A 16,507-nucleotide genomic window follows, 5' to 3' on the forward strand; every position below is an offset into this window, starting at 1 on the left:
AGTGCTTCCGGTTTAAGTGGCCGCCCGCGAGCACATAGAGCCAGCAGATGTTGAAGAGTGACACACGCAGCCTTCGCCGAGATCCCTTCCTCCGCGGCCTCCATTTCCCTCCGTTCAGAGCGCCGGTCAGCGGGCCGATATTGCTGTTTTTATCGATGACACCTTAGCGATGCTTTGTAGTAATTTCTGGGAGTGAATTTCCGTTCATCTTTCTTCTCGCTGGTATTTTTAGGGTTAAGTGTGTCGCGCACCGGTAAATTCAAAGGGTCTGTTGAATATTGCTTCATTTTATGCCAGTTGTTTTTAAAAATGACTTGTAATAATTACGGCTTACTTGGTGTTGGATCGGATTGTTATTAGGCGCGTGAGCTTCATTGCCTGATCTGTTTCTCTCAGCTTGACAACCGCCTTGTGTGCAGCAACGCAGAAAGGCGGTGTACAGATTCAAAGAGGCGATAGTGATGAGAATCAGGAATGTGAATATCATATTATAAGGTGGTTGGTCATCCCCATCCCAATCTGCTGTAACAAGCAACTCTCTACCCATATATTGTTTTGCTTTCTATTTATGTACCAATCCTGGGGGCTTGGCGGGGAGCAGCGGGGTGGTGGTGTAATATGGAACAGCTCATTGTGGAAAAGTGGCATATAAATAAACTCGATCAATCAATAAGTTCCTGGAGATGCAAATTTCCCCATCTGCCATGAATCCAGTAGGTGGTGACCTTAGGCCAGGGGTCTGCAACCCGCGGCTCCGGAGCCGCATGTGGCTCTTTTACACTTTTGCCGCGGCTCCGGGGCGGATACTAGTGAGGGGAGGAGGCGCATTGTGCGCCCCGACACTCCCCACTGTGGCAGGCGCTGTACTGGCTGTGACGTCGCATGGGGGCGGTGCGAAGAACACACACACACACAAAAAGGTAACTTGTTAATTTAACGTTTATTTCTATGAGGAGGAGTAATTCTGAGGGGTCAAACAAAGAAATAATTAAAAAAGTGACAAAAAAGTTATTTTTATAATGACGAGTTTTGCGGCTCCCAGTTGTTTTTTTCTTCGGAAACGGGTCCAAGTGGCTCTTTTTGTCTTAAAGGTTGCAGACCCCTGCCTTAGGCAAACCAACATTTCCTTCTTGGTCCTCAGATTCTGTGCCCATCTGCTAAAACGTGGGGATTAAACATTTTAATTTTCGCTAAAATCCCACCTCATTGTCACTTCAGTCTGGCCAATCTTAAAGGGCAGCTGTGTGAGGACTGTTCAGCTAATGGGGGAGCTGGTGACGAGGCCCAAAGTGGCAGACTTGGGCCTAGTTGACCTGGGTTCATATCTCCCAGCCAGTCACAGAACTCGCTAAGTGATCCTTGGAGCAGCCATTTCCTTTCACCGCCTAACCTTTCTCTTCTAGGTTTGGGGAAGGTGTGTGTATATTATGCATATGTACTTGAGCTCTGGAGAAAGCATGGTATAAAAATGTCCAAACATAACCACCAGCATGTTGTAAAATGATCCAATCATTAAGCAGATTTCTTAGCTGCACTGCACAACATCCAAGAGTGTAGGTCCAATCTCCTGGGGGGCATGTTAGTAAGAACAACCGCTCATCGTTTCCAGGAGCAATGCACTCGGGATTTGCCTATTCACATAGTAATGGATGGCTTATGTGACTTCCCCACTAAAAGGAATTTTGTCATTCAGTTTTCCTTTTCTCTCCTTTCTTCATGCTGTATACTTCACAACAGTGTCTATTGCTAACTAGAATACAAGAAGTTCCTATTTGGCACAGCAAGACCTGAAATATCTGCAGTGGGGAACTCCATCTGCTGAGGTTAATTGCATAAATTCCCCACCATGCATTGGATCTGCCCCTTCTTCACAAAAGCTTCCTGCAGGGGTCAGCACCTGCCAGTGCGGTTATGCATCCTACGGGCCTTTTCCAGTCATCTCCCAAATCAGGTGTGTTTCATTTTCCACGGCTTCATCATCTAGTTCTTAGATTTTTGTGTTGTTAAGTTTTGAAGTGTCTTATTTACAGCAATACAGGAAGGTAAGTGTTGGTAAAAGTCTATTGTTCCTCCTTTTGTGCTTGGGTGTGCAGAAAAGCATTGCTACTGTTTGAGAATCACGAAATCTTAGGGATTTTTGAGATCGATTCTGTGTTGTTAGATTTTCTGGATAGAGTCAGTGGAACAGACTCCTTCAGAAGGTAGTGGACTGTCCTTCCTTTTAAGCAGAGATTGGATGACTATCTGTCACGGATGCTTTAGTTAAGATTTCTGCAATGCAGAGGGTTTGGCTAGATGACCCTTAGGGACCCTTCCAACTCCATGATTCTATTATTACGTCAGGCACCTGTATCTCTGATTTTTTACTCAAATCTGTCTCTAACCAATTGCGAATGTTAGCCAAGCAAAAGTATTCATGTACAGTGGTGCCCCGCAAGACAAATGCCTCGCAAGACGGAAAACTCGCTAGACGAAAGAGTTTTCCGTTTTGGAGGTGCTTCGCAAAACAAATCTCCTATGGGCTTGCTTCGCAAGACGACAATGTCTTGCGAGTTCCTGCTGGTTTTTTTCCCTTCCCCCCCCCTCCTTTTTCTAAGCCGCTAAGCCGCTTATCAGCTGATCTGATCAGCAGATAAGCCGCTAAAAGCAGCTAAAAGCCTCTAATAGCACTAATCCACTAATCCTTCAATGGGCTTGCTTCGCAAGACGAAAAAAACCGCTAGACGAAGAGAATCACAGAACGGATTCTTTTCATCTTGCGAGGCACCACTGTAATAGTTATTTTGGCCATCTTCTTTGTCATTGTGTCTTTTTTATTTACAAAGCACTCTTGCAGCCCTAGTATCTTTCTTTCAGTCAGGTTGTACTATTGCAACACTTGGGGGATGCCATTAATTGCTGGCAAAGCATATAGTTTGCACACGTGGGAATATTGAATGTTGCCTTATGCTAAGTCAGACCATTGGTCCATCTAACTCAGTATTGTTAACACTTTGCAGCAACCTAGTGGTGGCTTTCTTGCGTTTCAGACATGGATCTCTTCCAGTCCCACCTGGAGACATTGGGAACTTCTGCATGCAAAGCATGTGCTCTGTCCCAGAGCTGAAGCTCTTCCTTACCACACATGTTTGGTCCCTCATTCAGTCCTTGACATCTCTAGTTAAAAGAATTTCTGGTAGCTGGATTAGGAAAGCACACTCTGTCTGTCTGATAGCCTTGGAAATTGCTATCAGATAGATTGGTGCTAGATGGACCAATGGTCTGATTCAGTACAGCAGTAAGTAAAGAGTGAATCTATCAGCATAGCTCAGCTGAAAATAGATAAGGTAGCAGGCACAAGAGCAGGAGGTCCTAGGCTTGTAGCTTGTTAACAATGTACTCCTCAGGAAAGTTTTCAGGACTTCAACAAATGGACTAAATCTCTTCGAGGGATGTTATCTTTAGAGACAAATATTATCACTTACCTGCTTTCTAGGTCCCCACTAAAACCTAGAATACTTTTAATGAAATTTCTATAGAATGAAATGTACAAATGTTAACACAGACACTGAACCCTGTGCTTGTATTTTGTGACAGTAACAGTTCAGTCTTGTCCGTTTTATCGAACCTGCTCTACTATTTTCCAGGTGATTGAAGATGTCATAAATCGGCCATCGTCACAGCTGGGAACTGCTACAGAAAAAGGAAACGTGATTATAAAAACTGCCAAAGTAATTCTGCACTTCAGCTACCCATCTGGGTCTTCTGTGTTCTGCTTCCTCTCCCAGAGTCCCCTTCAAGGGGTGTTTGGCTCTAGTCCTCCCTGCAGTGGAACAAGCTGTACATCATCCTCCGCACAATCCAGCCATTTCCCATAGAGCATGCAGCTTTTTAAAAAGCTTAATCTGCTGCTTGTTCAATTTTGTTCTCCCAATCACTTTCTATTATTTTTAGCTGTACTTGATTCTTATTTGGAGCTTTTGGGCATCCATCCAAATATTTAGTATTCAACTATTGACGCATCTGGAAGCCCTTCAATAATTGGCTCTTGTTACTATTATAACTGTGTAATTTTTATTCAGCACTTCCCTCCTTTTAAAAAGATCTCTTCTAACCCCCCACCTTTTCCTCTGCCTGGACCCTTAGGGCACCAGGGATTTCAGCCCAAAGCAGATGGTCATTCGAGAAAAAATCTTCAGCACCATAATCAGCTGTTTCAAACGTCATGGAGCTGCAACAATAGATACCCCTGTGTTTGAGCGGAAGGTGAGGACAGTCACTTAGATAATTTCTTTCAGAAATGGAACTGGCTCTAATGGCTGACAAAAATCATCTGACCTGTATCTCTTGAAGGCTGGCTGAGATTCTGCACATAGGTTGCTTCAATTCCATTAGCTTCAGCGGAACTGAAGCAACTTAACTCTGTATAGGATTAAGCCTTAGGCAAAAGATGGAAACTTTTGTAGGTTGACTCAATTGGGTTTTGGTGCCACTTAGATCCAGATCAGTAGGACAAGTGTATGAAGCAAAGCTTCTGCCATAGGAAATGCACTTGTTCTTTCTCATGAAGCTGGAGCTTTCAGGTCTGGTTCCAATGCTTCCAGTATACACTGGTACAGGACATGCAATCATTTGTAGAAAACAAGAAGCACTGAATAAATGTAACAAGGTTTTCTTCTTCCCCATCTCTTGTGCAGTATCATTATTAGTTAAGCCATGTTCTGCCTATACATTTCCTATAGGCATCTGGTTGACCACTGTGAGAACAGGATTCTGGACTAGATGGCCGGATCCAGCAGGCTGTTCTTACAAAGACAGAGCTAATAATAATAATAATAATAATAATAATAATAATAGTAATAATTTTATTTATATCCCGCCCTCCCCAGCCGAAGCCGGGCTCAGGGCAGCTAACAACAATCAAATAATCCCACATTCTAAAAACATTCCATTATAAAATTAATTAAAATCAAATTGATGGCAACCGTTAAGCAAAATTCTGTGCAGATTACCAGAGGAGGGAGTCAGGCTGCGCCCTGACCAAAGGCCTGGTGGAAGAGCTCTGTCTTGCAGGCCCTGCGGAAAGATGTCAGGTCCCGCAGGGCCCTAGTCTCTTGTGACAGAGCGTTCCACCAGATTGGAGCCGCAGCCGAGAAAGCCCTGGCTCTAGTTGAGGCCAGCCTAACCTCTCTGTGGCCTGGGACCTTCAGGATGTTTTTATTTGCAGACCGTAGGTTCCTCTGTGGGACATACCAGGAGAGGCGGTCCCGTAGGTACGAGGGTCCTAGGCTGTATAGGGCTTTAAAGGTTAAAACCAGCACCTTAAACCTGATCCTGTACTCCACCGGGAGCCAGTGCAGCTGGTATAATACCGGATGAATGTGATCTCACAGCGAAGACCCCGTAAGGAGTCTCGCCATGGCATTCTGCACCCGCTGGAGTTTCTGGGTCAGTCTCAAGGGCAGCCCCACGTAGTGCGAGTTACAATAATCCAGTCTGGAGGTGACCGTCGCGTGGATCACAGTGGCTAGGTCAGGGCGAGAGGGATAAGGAGCCAACTGCTTAGCTTGGTGGAGATGAAAAAATGCCGCCTTTGTTATAGCTGCAATCTGCGCCTCCATAGAGAGGGAGGTATCGAAGATTACACCCAAACTCTTAACGAACGGTGCTGGCACTAATTGCACCCCCGCAAGGGATGGGAGTTGCCCCTTCAATCCCATATCGTCCCGTCCCAGCCAGAGGACCTCTGTCTTCAAAGGATTTAACTTCAACCGGCTCCCACGTAACCATCCAGCCACAGCCTCCAGACATCTGGTCAGTGTGTCTGGGGCCGAGCCAGGATGGCCATCCATCAACAGATAGAGTTGGGTGTCATCGGCATAAATATTTCAGTGTTTATATTTCAGAAATATTTCGGCATAAATATTTCAGTGTTGCACAAGTCAGCTTTCCATGTTACACAGCCCTTTGTTTTGTGTGTCGAGACCCCGCAGCTGCCCCCTCTTTGGAAATAACTCACACAAGGACACAGATATTAGGTTCATGTTATTGGGCAAATTTTGGCCACAGCTTTATTGAATTACAGAATGTGAGCGGTATTGGCTTAGGCATTGATTGGACCTGACTATATCTGACTCCTGCCCATGGTGCAGAAAGTCCAGTAAGGGTAAGCCACTGGTAGGAGGAGCCCTGTCGATGCGAACCAACTCAAGCTCCCCCTGGTGTTCCCGTTGGGGTCGTGTCAAGGCCTTAGCCCCCCAGCCGGGCTTCGGAAAAGATCAATACCCCCGGATTCCTTTAACGGAATACCCTTAAGCATGGAGGGGCAGGTGATGGCCACACCTCCCCTCCTCCACACAAGGTCAAACAATGCCTAACCGCAACCCTAACAAAGTTGTGACGACTGCTACAAGGTAGGCAAAAACCAAGTGGCCAGTGCCAATTTGCCAAGTGGAAAAATTCCTACCAGGCCCCTCGGACAACCAAGGCGACCAACCAAAGTCCATAGCAAGGCCGTTGACTAACCTGCAAAATAGGGAGGGAGGGCGGGTGATTGAGGAAGCGAGCCAAAGAGGAAGTCCTCTGGCTCGCTCCTCGGTTTAAACGGCCCCAGCCAGTGGATTGGCTGGCCGGGCTCTGACGTGGCTGGGATCCCCCGGGCAATGGGGGACAAAGTCCCCCGCCCCTAGGGGGGGAGTGGGTGGCCATGCGGTCCACCGCAACTCCTCCCCACTGGGAAGTCGAGCGGACTAATCAGTCATAAAATATGTACTACCTGTTGGGTGGTAAGCAGCACGGATACAGCCAGCAGAAGATGCTCAGCCCCAAAACTAAGCTATACAAATTGCCTACACAGCATTGGCACCAAATCCCTTTCCAAATAACATAGTGAAAGGAAATCCTAATAGGGCCATTTCTAAAAAGATCCCAAGGACTCTCTCAGGGTACTTCAGAGGGGGGAGAAATATAAAGTTGCCCATGGAAGGATGTGGCCTTTTAGGTATCCCTGACCCAGCTGTGTAGGGATTTAAAGGTCAGCAGCAGCAACTTGAATTGGGCTTGGAAACCCACTGGGAGGCCATGCAAAATTGGCATTGTGTTCTCTTTGACCCAGCTCAGTCAAAAGTCTAATGGCAGCATTCTGTAATGGTATTTCTGAGAATGCTTCAAAGGCAGCCCATATAAAGCCCATTACAGTACAGTGGTGCCTCGCAAGACGAAAAGAATCTGTTCTGTGATTCTCTTCGTCTAGCGGTTTTTTTGTCTTGGGAAGCAAGCCCATTGAAGGATTAGCGCTATTAGCGGCTTTTAGCAGCTTATCTGCTGATCAGATCAGCTGATAAGCGGCTTAGCGGCTTAGAAAAAGGGGGGGGGAGGAAAAAAACCAGCAGGAACTCGCAAGACATTGTCGTCTTGCGAAGCAAGCCCATAGGAGATTCGTTTTGCGAAGCACCTCCAAAACGGAAAACTCTTTCGTCTAGCGAGTTTTCCGTCTTGCGAGGCATTCGTCTTGCGGGGCACCACTGTACTCTAGTCTAGATACGACCAAAGCATGAATTATCTGTGGCTAGGTACAGAATAACTTTCTTAAAAGGAAATATTATTGGGGGGGGGGTACATAATGATATATCCCACGATATTTAACACTGGTCCATACTTGACAAAATATACTGTGTTTCTTTTTGTTTTCTTTTTCTTCAAGGACCTCTTGTTTGATCACTATGGGGAGGAATCAAAGCTGGTTTACGAGCTGAAAGACCAAGCGGGAGAGTTGCTGTGTCTTCGCTATGACTTGACTGTATCCTACCAAAGGATAGGAAACCCTCCTTTACAGTGGGGGTTGCTGTCTTTCTTGGGTAAGATAGTCGAATTAGGATATGGCAACTTTGCCTCTTCCTGAAGAATGGAGATCATGTTGTATCCTGCACGCCAGTGATTGCTGTTGAATATAGGTTAAAAAATGCAACTGGCTCAGAAGACAGCTACCACTTTTTATTGGACTGTGGTTATAGGGAGCACATAAGATCAAAGCAGTTACCCTGCTTCCAGTGTGATTCTGGGCACAACCAAGTATGCTGATGTTGAAGTTTAAAGCCCTAAATGGTGCAAGGGCATCATACCTTAGGCTTAAGGAGTGTCTTGTCCCAAGAAAGCCTCCAAAACAGTTGAGATCTTTTTGGGAAGTGCTGCTCCACATTCCATTTGTTAGGAAGATTCTTACATCAAAGCCAGAACATGTTATCTCCTCTTTTGTGCTACAACTTTGAAATGTTCTACCTAGAGAGACTCTTCTTGCTTTGCCTCTACCAAGTTTTAGGTTTTTGCTATTTTTTCTGTCTTGGATCTATCATACATTTAGAAATGACAGTGAGTAAGTGAGAGAAGATACTTTCTACATTTAATGTGAGAGAACCATAGAAACACACCTAATTGTATATGTTCTTCAGAAATATTCTTCTGCAGCTTTTTCGGAGACATGTCTGCAACTGCTTTTAAACTTGTGCTTTTCAGAAGGCACTGCAACTAGCTATTCGTGAAGTAGGAGTGACATAATAGCAACCATAAGACTGCTGACAAAACAAGATTGTTCTTGCTCTGTGAACTACGCACCATTTTTCTTAACAAAGGCTTCCCAGGTGCCATTTGCTCGTTATTTGGCCATGAACAAAGTTTCCCATTTTAAGCGCTATCACATTGCAAAAGTCTACAGACGTGAGAGCCCATCATTGGCAACGGGACGCTACAGAGAATTCTGCCAATGTGTAAGTATTTGCAGGTTTCTCATCTATGGATAGAGAGTGAGAACTATGGAAGTTTCCTCCCTCAAAATATCATGCTGGGGTAGGGAGGGAGCAGAGGGATTGCAAGAGAGTTGAGTGCTGATACAAGTTTTGCCTTCCTTGCACTTCTGGGAGATGGAAGTGGTTTGTTGAATATTTCTGCTAATGACACCTAGGCTCTGCTTCTGTGATTTTGATTGCTGCCTTCTGTGCTCTAGGATTTTGACATTGCTGGCCAATATGACCCCATGATTCCTGATGCAGAGTGTCTGAAGGTCATGCACGAGATCCTAAGTGCCCTGCAGTTTGGAGATTTCCTCATCAAAGTAAGGGAGCTTGGCCAGAATGGGCCTATGCTTACAAGCCTGTGAAAAATGAAAGTGGGATGAAAGTCAAAGTGGAAGAAAGGAATACTGAAATGAGTGACTTTATTCTGATGTCTGTGTCTGACTTCTACAGAATGTTTCTTCTTTTTCTCCAGATCAATGAAAGGCGTATTTTGAATGGGATCTTTACAATATGTGGTGTTCCCAGTACCAAATTTGAAACAGCTTGCACCACCCTTGACAAGCTGGGCAAGGTAAACAGTTAAAGAATATTCTTTTTTAATCTGCTAAGCCTGGACGACATCTTAAAACAGCTCAGCTGTGTTGTCATTGAGCATACACCAAATAAGTGGAATAATAATTATTATTAGGCCTTGTCAAACTGCCATTCCTCATGCCACTGTCACATAAATCTTGGTAAAACTATCCGTTTAAATGGTCTATTGCTAGCAAAGTTTTAGTGATCAGCCAGGAGAAGAACTGCTTTAGTTGAACATATGCCAAGCTAATTCTCTCCTCTCCTCTACAGGTGACATGGAAGGAAGTGAAAAATGAGATGGTTGAAGAGGATGGGATTTCTCCAGATGCTGTAGATCGCATTGGTGAATATGTTCAGCTCCATGGTGAGTTTCAATTTAGGCACCATTTAGTGTGTACGTACTTGATCCCTAGTCTGACACAGCCAGACTGGCTGAGAACTCATGCATGTTTCCGTGCAGATCAAGTGCCCTGCTGCTATTTCCTGTGCTCATAGAATTATCTGGCTCTAGTGTTGAGAGAAATGGAAACATTTCAGACTGGGCAAGGAGTAGCAGCCTTGAAAAAGACTAAAATTGATGGACCAAGTGTTGTGGAGACTGCTGGAGTTGGAGCTTCTTCCACCGTGTTTTTTTCTCTCCTGCAGGGGGGATATGTCTGATTGAGAAGCTACTTCAGGATCCAAAGCTATCACAGAGTAAGCAGGCCATAGAAGGACTGGAGGACATGAAGTTGCTGTTTGAATACCTTACCCTGTTTGGAATCATAGATCAGGTGAGTTGGGATATTGCAGTAGCCCTTTCTGGCTTTTCCTGGCGTTCTTTCACTCTTGCCTACTAATGAGATTCCTGGCTGCATTGCAGGTAACCATGGACCTGAGTCTGGCTCGTGGTCTAAATTATTACACTGGCGTGATCTTTGAGGCTGTGCTGCTGCACCAACAAAGTGACGCAAAGGAGTCTCTCAGGATAGGCAGTGTGGCTGCCGGTGGGCGCTATGATGGACTTGTAGCAAAATTTGACCCCAAAGGGAAAAAGGTGCCTTGTGTAGGAGTGAGCATTGGTGTTGAAAGGATCTTTTCCATCCTAGAACGGAATGCTGAGGTAAGATTTATTCTTAATGTGTGATCGGAAAGGAAATGATAGAGTTGCATATCACATGTCATCTGAAGTAGTGAGAAAGTAGCAATTCCTTTTCTTTGGTCTATTGGCCATGGATATTACCTGAATGTGTTATTTAAGCCAAATATTTAATACATTATGATTCTTGGCATGCCTTCTTTTTCACGAAAACTTCATACAACGCACCTTCCTATCAGTAGAAAGAAAGGGAGACCTATCAAAACCTGACTTTGAATGTTTGAGTTAGTTTTTTTAAGCAGGCTTTTAAAACAGTAAATAATATAAGCAGATATTTGGTTTAAAGTCACTATATCTAGTTTTATTTCTTTTAAATGGTGCTTTTCTGACAAGGTTTGTTTTTTATTTGATTTTTATTCTGTTAATTCTTCTATGAACTTTATTTGTTGGTGGAGAGGTACAAATCTCCCATGCTCTACTGGTTTTCCTGTCTTATGCAGGAAAGCAAAATCACTGATGCTTATTTAACACTGCACTCAGATCTTGGGGAAAGTTCCACTAAAATATTCAGGGCAGGGTTTTAGCAATGCATGAGGGAATGGCTGCATCTTTTAATAGACAACAGAAAGCAATACTGAACTATTGCTTGACTTCTCCAATACCAGCCCTCTTATGCAATGAAAGAAGACACAAACATTGCATGTACTTTTGTCTGCTTAAAGTCTCTGACGGCTAGCATGCATTTGGAACGGCGCAGAGGTGACACTGCACAAACAACTTAACTTCTGGCACTTAATAGATGGGCGCGATGTAAATAAATAATAATAATTATTATTATTATTATTATTATTAGCTTGATTTTGCTAAATAACTAAATAACAAGTGGTTGGTTAATATGTATTAGAGTAGCTTTACAACAAAAATCCACAAAGGCAAATACTTGTGTGAAATTTGCCCTACCCCAGATACAGCACTGAGTTACTTAGTTGATCTCTTTCCCTCAACTCAATTATCAGGACAGGGTCACAGGATGAAGGTCCTTTCTGTTTCCATCAGAATTCATGCAGGTGCCTGTGCAGAATCACAAGCAGTGCACGAGGGGGTGGCTTTCTCTGTTTTTTCTCCCAGTCCCAAGTGCCTCATATGCTTCCTCGGAACTTGGATGTTCCATTTAGCTATTGTGGTGAATAGCTATTAGATGACTTCTCCATCAGTTGCTGAATCTTTTTGAAGAGACCCCAAAGACAGTGACAGTCACTACATTATCTCAGCAGTCTCTGTAAGAGAGACAAGTACGATTGCCTCCCATATTTTGGTGCTGAGGAGGTGGTCTGCTGCAGGCCACCCTGAATTCACAATTGATGTAGACTGTGATGATTTAAGCTCATGCTATTTATTACTCCCAGTACACAAATTGTCTAGGTGGCTTCAGCTTTCCATGAACAGTGTATATGTCAGGGGTCAGCAAACTTTTAGAGCAGGGGGCTGGTCCACTGTCAGACTTTGTGGGAGGCCGGAATATATTTTGAAAAAAGAAAAAAGAAGAAAACAAATTCTCATACCCTACAAATAACCCAGAGATGCATTTTAAATAAAAGCACACATTCTACTCAGGTAAAAACACCAGGCAGGCCCCACAAATAACCCAGAGATGCGTTTTAAATGAAAGCACACATTCTACTCATGTAAAAACACGCTGATTACCGGACCATCCATGGGCCAGATTTAGAAGGCGATTGGGCCGGATCCGGCCCCCAGGCCTTAGTTTGCCTACCCATGCTGTATGCTGATGTTTTTGCTGGGTGTTAGGGGAAGGGTAGTACCTCTGTTGGGGGACTCAGCTCTCATCTGTGCCTCCCAGAAGCTGTCAGCATGCAACAGCAGCCACACCCTGGGAACGACTTCAAATGGCTGGCTAAACCTGGTGAGGGTAGTCAATGGGTCTCAAACCCTCAGTGAGCTAGGGACTTTCTCGGCATGCAAAGACAGGCTCTGGCAGATTGAGCGGATGAGACCAATAGTGGGTCCAGTGATCAAGAAGGCATTGTGCACATGCTGTAGAAGGAAGTGAGGGGCAGATGGGGCTCATCAACCTGGGAAGGTAGCCCATCTAGGGGAAGAAAAACTCTGATCCTAAACCTCCTCTGCCTTGTGGGATATATTTGGGGAAAGCAAAGGCTAAAGAATAAACCCTACGCAAATCCAGAGTGGAGTCCCTAAGATGGCTGGATGGTGTCTTGTATGCCACCTTCTGGCAATTCCTGCAGCCAAGCTGGTGCCATGCTCTGCTTTCCTTTGGCCCATGTCAGCGAGACTGAGAGGAGAGTCTTGTTGTCTGGGCAGCCCAGGCCCTTCATATAAATATTGCCCAGGCTTGCACTCCCAGAGAGGTCACTTTGGTGGTGCTAACGCAGTGGTTTGACTTCATCCTCAGAGGCACACTCCATTGTCTCTCGAGACAGATGAATACCAACAACCACAACAAAATGTGACCGCATCAGTGCTTTTAGTTCTCCTCTTTTATCTTTTTAATTTTAGTATGCTGTATACCTAATCATATTTTGGAATTTAGATAAGTACGGATGGCCAACTTCTTAAAATTAGAGGTGAAACTAAACTTCATTGGAAAAAGTACAAAAGTCGCATTATTAGAGTGCATTTATTAGGACCAATTTCCAGGTCTCAACAAAGACTTGAACTGAGTTGTGGCTTGATTGGTAAATACTGTAATGAGGTTCCAGTTGCTGTGATGAGTTCTGTCCCTGCTCCCCCTTCAGATGTCCAAGGAGAAGATCCGCGCAACAGAGACGGAAGTGCTGGTGGCAGCTGCTCAGAAAAACTTCCTTGCGGAGAGAATAAAGCTCATCTCTGAACTGTGGGGTGCTGGCATCAAGGTAACACTGAGGAGTCAGGCTATACTGTTGCATTTCTAGAAGCTGGTATTATTTGAGTCCAAAGTACAAGGAAGTGGGAGAGCCTTCTCAGAGAATAAGGTCATAACCAGGCCCTCCAGTCTGTTTCATGCTTGATGCAGACCTGAAATTTAGGGACAGCATCAGCCTCTGATTTGGTAGAAAGCCTATATAGTAGTGCTAATGATTCAAATAAATATCTGGGCAGTTCACTTGCTACTACATGCTACACACAGTGTGAATGTCTAACTTTCCAGTCACTGTGCACTTATTTCAGGCAGAGATGCTGTATAAGAAAAACCCCAAACTTCTGGACCAGCTTCAGTACTGTGAAAAAAATGGGATCCCACTTGTTCTCATCATAGGGGAAGAGGAGCAGAAAGATGGAGTTGTGAAACTTCGGGATGTCTCTAGCAGGAAAGAGGTTAGTGCTTCAAAGGAGGCTACCAGAATCCATTGATCTGTCACTCATTTTTTTTAAAAAAAGTTTATAGTTTGAATTTCCTTCAGTGGAAGATAATTAGTTTTGATAAATTATGCTAATCCCATGTTCTCTATCTGCTTTTCAGATCATTGTTCCTAAGGAGAATTTCATAGAGGAGATCAAGAAGAGATTGGAAAAATAGAACCCTTTCATTTCTTTTCTTTTCCCTTTTTTAAATCTGGCAGCTGTGTGCCCTCAGAGAATTTTGCTGGTCCATAAAGCCACCTGGAGTTATTCAGCATTTTTGAAGAACTGGACCTTTGAGAAACTTGGAATACAGAACAGATGAAACAATGCTAAATGTTTTAAATAACATTTTACAAGGTGAAAGCAAGTTTTCACATTGCATTCAGTTGCCACCTTTTTCCACCCTGTTTTTGTGCCTTCAATAATGATTTGGGAGATTCCCAGGTTTTGAGGCTATTTTATAGGAATTTGTTTGTGGAATCCAAATCATCTGTGTCTGGGAAATATATTGTAGTTTTGACCCTAAAACCAATAGTGGCAGTCAATGACTGATGCCAATTTCTAACCAGCATGAATTTGCTCTTACATCCATATTGCATAACTAAATCACAATGAAAATGTACAGGAATAGCATCTGATATTACAGCAACCAGGAATTACGTCTTCTATTTAATTACTTCTACTTTTATATGTGAAATCAGAATATTTCTCCTGAACAGGCAAAATATTAGGATTTCACGACCAGTTTAGAGGGACAAAACTCTTGACAGCAAGTTAATGTCCTGATAGTATCTAAATATAACAGGTTTATTTACCTGAACCTAAGCTGGCAAAAAGCAAAACTTCTTTCTTTTGTCTTTGTTGGAGAGTACAGAAAAAGCAACATTAAATGTGTTACAGGTGCTCTTCCTTTCTGTTTTGCAAACACTCCACAGAAAACCTACGCACTGGACTGTGCCACATTGAACTGAATGAAAGGGAATAGTGAATTCTGCATTCACACAGAAGGGTTTGAATAGTTAATACTGAAACTTGCAGCCTTAGTTTCCCCCCCTCTAAAAACAACAACAGCCTTAGTTAGGACAATGTGCTCCACAGTTGTCCGTGTCTCTTGGAACAACCAAAATAGTGTGATATCCGATGTTAGCCATGCTCTGTGTGACCCCATTGAAAGAAATGGAATTAAGTTCATTAACTGCAGTAGGCCTACTCTGCATATGACTTACTATATATCTATATATATATCTACTGTATATAAATAGTATTTAAATTATACTGTGTATAATGTACAGTTAGATGTTCTTAATGACATTGAATAATAATAATAATGAAAATCCCCTTAGTGGAGAAGTTTGTCATTGCTACTATTGTAGCTAACTTTTACTGAGTATTGTACAGTAATACCTCCGCGAATGTCCACCTCGTCTAGCGTCCATTCCAGCAAACGTCTGCGGCGAACCAGGAAGTACCGGAACGGGTTACTTCCGGGTTTGCCGCATGCGCAGGCCCACCAAATAGTGCTTCACGCATGTGCAGAAGTGCAAACTGCTCCATGTGCGTGCGCAGATGCGGCACTTTGCCCTTCGTCCTTTTCAGATAGCAGCCGGGGCTCCAGAATGGATCCCGGTCGCAAAACAAGGTATGACTGTATAGTGGTACCTTGGTTTATGAACTTAATCCGTTCTGGAAATCCGTTCTTAAACCAAAGCATTCTTAAACCAATTCATGTTTTCCCATAGCAGTGGGGGACTCAATTTACAAATGGAACACACTCAGCAGGAAGTGGAACATGTTCTGCTTCCAAGGCAAAGTTCACAAACCAAAACAGACTTCCAGGTTTGCAGCGTTCTTAATCCAAGTTGTTCATAAACTAAGCTGTTCTTAAACCAAGGTACCACTGTACAGGCAGTAGCTGATTTGCACGAGGGTTACGTACCGGACCCCCATACGCATTGGGGGGGCCCACATAATGCTGTCTCACCTGTCCCCGTCCTATCCCACCCCCTTTTGTGATGTTTTGTGGCATTTTCAGGTCATTTCCAGGTTTGGCACGATGCACATGTGCACAGTTGCACACATACCAGAAATACATAAAATGGCCACTGTCTGTATCATGCACTCCTGTATATAGCAGAAAATTTAACTGTAATGCAGGTTAACTGTGATACATGCACACAAATAAATACAAATCTAGTGGCAGCCTCATATCAAGCCCAGAGAAAGTCCATAAAGCCTGCACACTTTCTTCTCTGGTACAGTCTCCACATTCTCTGAGCATGATGAGCCTATAAAATGTAAAGGTTGCTCATGTATTTTATTTTTTTAAAAAAGGACTATTCACTTAAAAATAAAATAATTCTGTAGGTGTTTTTTTTTAAAAAAAATGTCTCTCTGTTTCTCTGATGATGGGCTATTCTTTGATGTCACCAAGTTATGCCCCAGCTAAAAAAGATTGGCAAGTTAAATTAATGGAATAGGCTGAAATGGCAAAATTGACAAACTAAGAGGAAGAGACTACAATGAATTTAAGGAAGAATGGAAGATGTTTATTGCATATATACAATACATTGTACACAGGTTAATACATTAGCAGGGTTTTAGGACTACTTGTAATTTTGATATGAATGGGCAATAGGTAATTTAAATGGTTTTCAATTTTAACAATGGGCGTGTGGTATGTTGATTAATAAAGGAACCAAGGAAGGGACTTGGAGGAAGTCAA

General features: G+C 43.5%; 1 protein-coding gene across 5 annotated transcripts; it reads left to right on the plus strand.

The window, feature by feature from the left end:
* The first annotated feature begins 3 nt into the window (after window positions 1–3).
* On the plus strand, window positions 4–16,507 carry LOC310714213 (histidine--tRNA ligase, cytoplasmic-like). Of its 5 annotated transcripts, none has more exons than XM_083519443.1 (14): window positions 4–125; window positions 1,738–1,951; window positions 3,627–3,710; window positions 4,126–4,245; window positions 7,682–7,777; window positions 8,616–8,741; window positions 8,978–9,085; window positions 9,241–9,339; window positions 9,615–9,708; window positions 9,990–10,117; window positions 10,207–10,446; window positions 13,200–13,316; window positions 13,612–13,758; window positions 13,904–16,507. In XM_083519443.1, the coding sequence occupies exons 2-14, from the start codon at window positions 1,847–1,849 to the stop codon at window positions 13,958–13,960; spliced, it is 1,521 nt and encodes a 506-aa protein (XP_083375569.1). In that variant the 5' UTR covers window positions 4–125; window positions 1,738–1,846; the 3' UTR covers window positions 13,961–16,507. The 5 variants fall into 5 exon arrangements, with proteins under 5 accessions (XP_083375569.1, XP_083375571.1, XP_083375570.1 ...); XM_083519445.1 differs by having other exon boundaries at window positions 99–253; XM_083519444.1 differs by lacking the exon at window positions 4–125 and adding an exon at window positions 134–266.

The sequence above is a fragment of the Podarcis liolepis genome, assembly GCF_965112155.1.
Source record: "Podarcis liolepis genome assembly, chromosome: 8".
Classification (NCBI taxonomy): domain Eukaryota; kingdom Metazoa; phylum Chordata; class Lepidosauria; order Squamata; family Lacertidae; genus Podarcis; species Podarcis liolepis.

Coding starts and splice junctions, on each gene's coding strand:
- LOC310714213 (XM_083519443.1), top strand. CDS start 1,847: ATGCATTGGATCTGCCCCTTCTTCACAAAAGCTTCCTGCAGGGGTCAG. Junction 8,742..8,977: donor ACAGAGAATTCTGCCAATGT/GTAAGTATTTGC, acceptor TCTGTGCTCTAG/GATTTTGACATTGCTGGCCA. Junction 10,118..10,206: donor TGTTTGGAATCATAGATCAG/GTGAGTTGGGAT, acceptor GCTGCATTGCAG/GTAACCATGGACCTGAGTCT.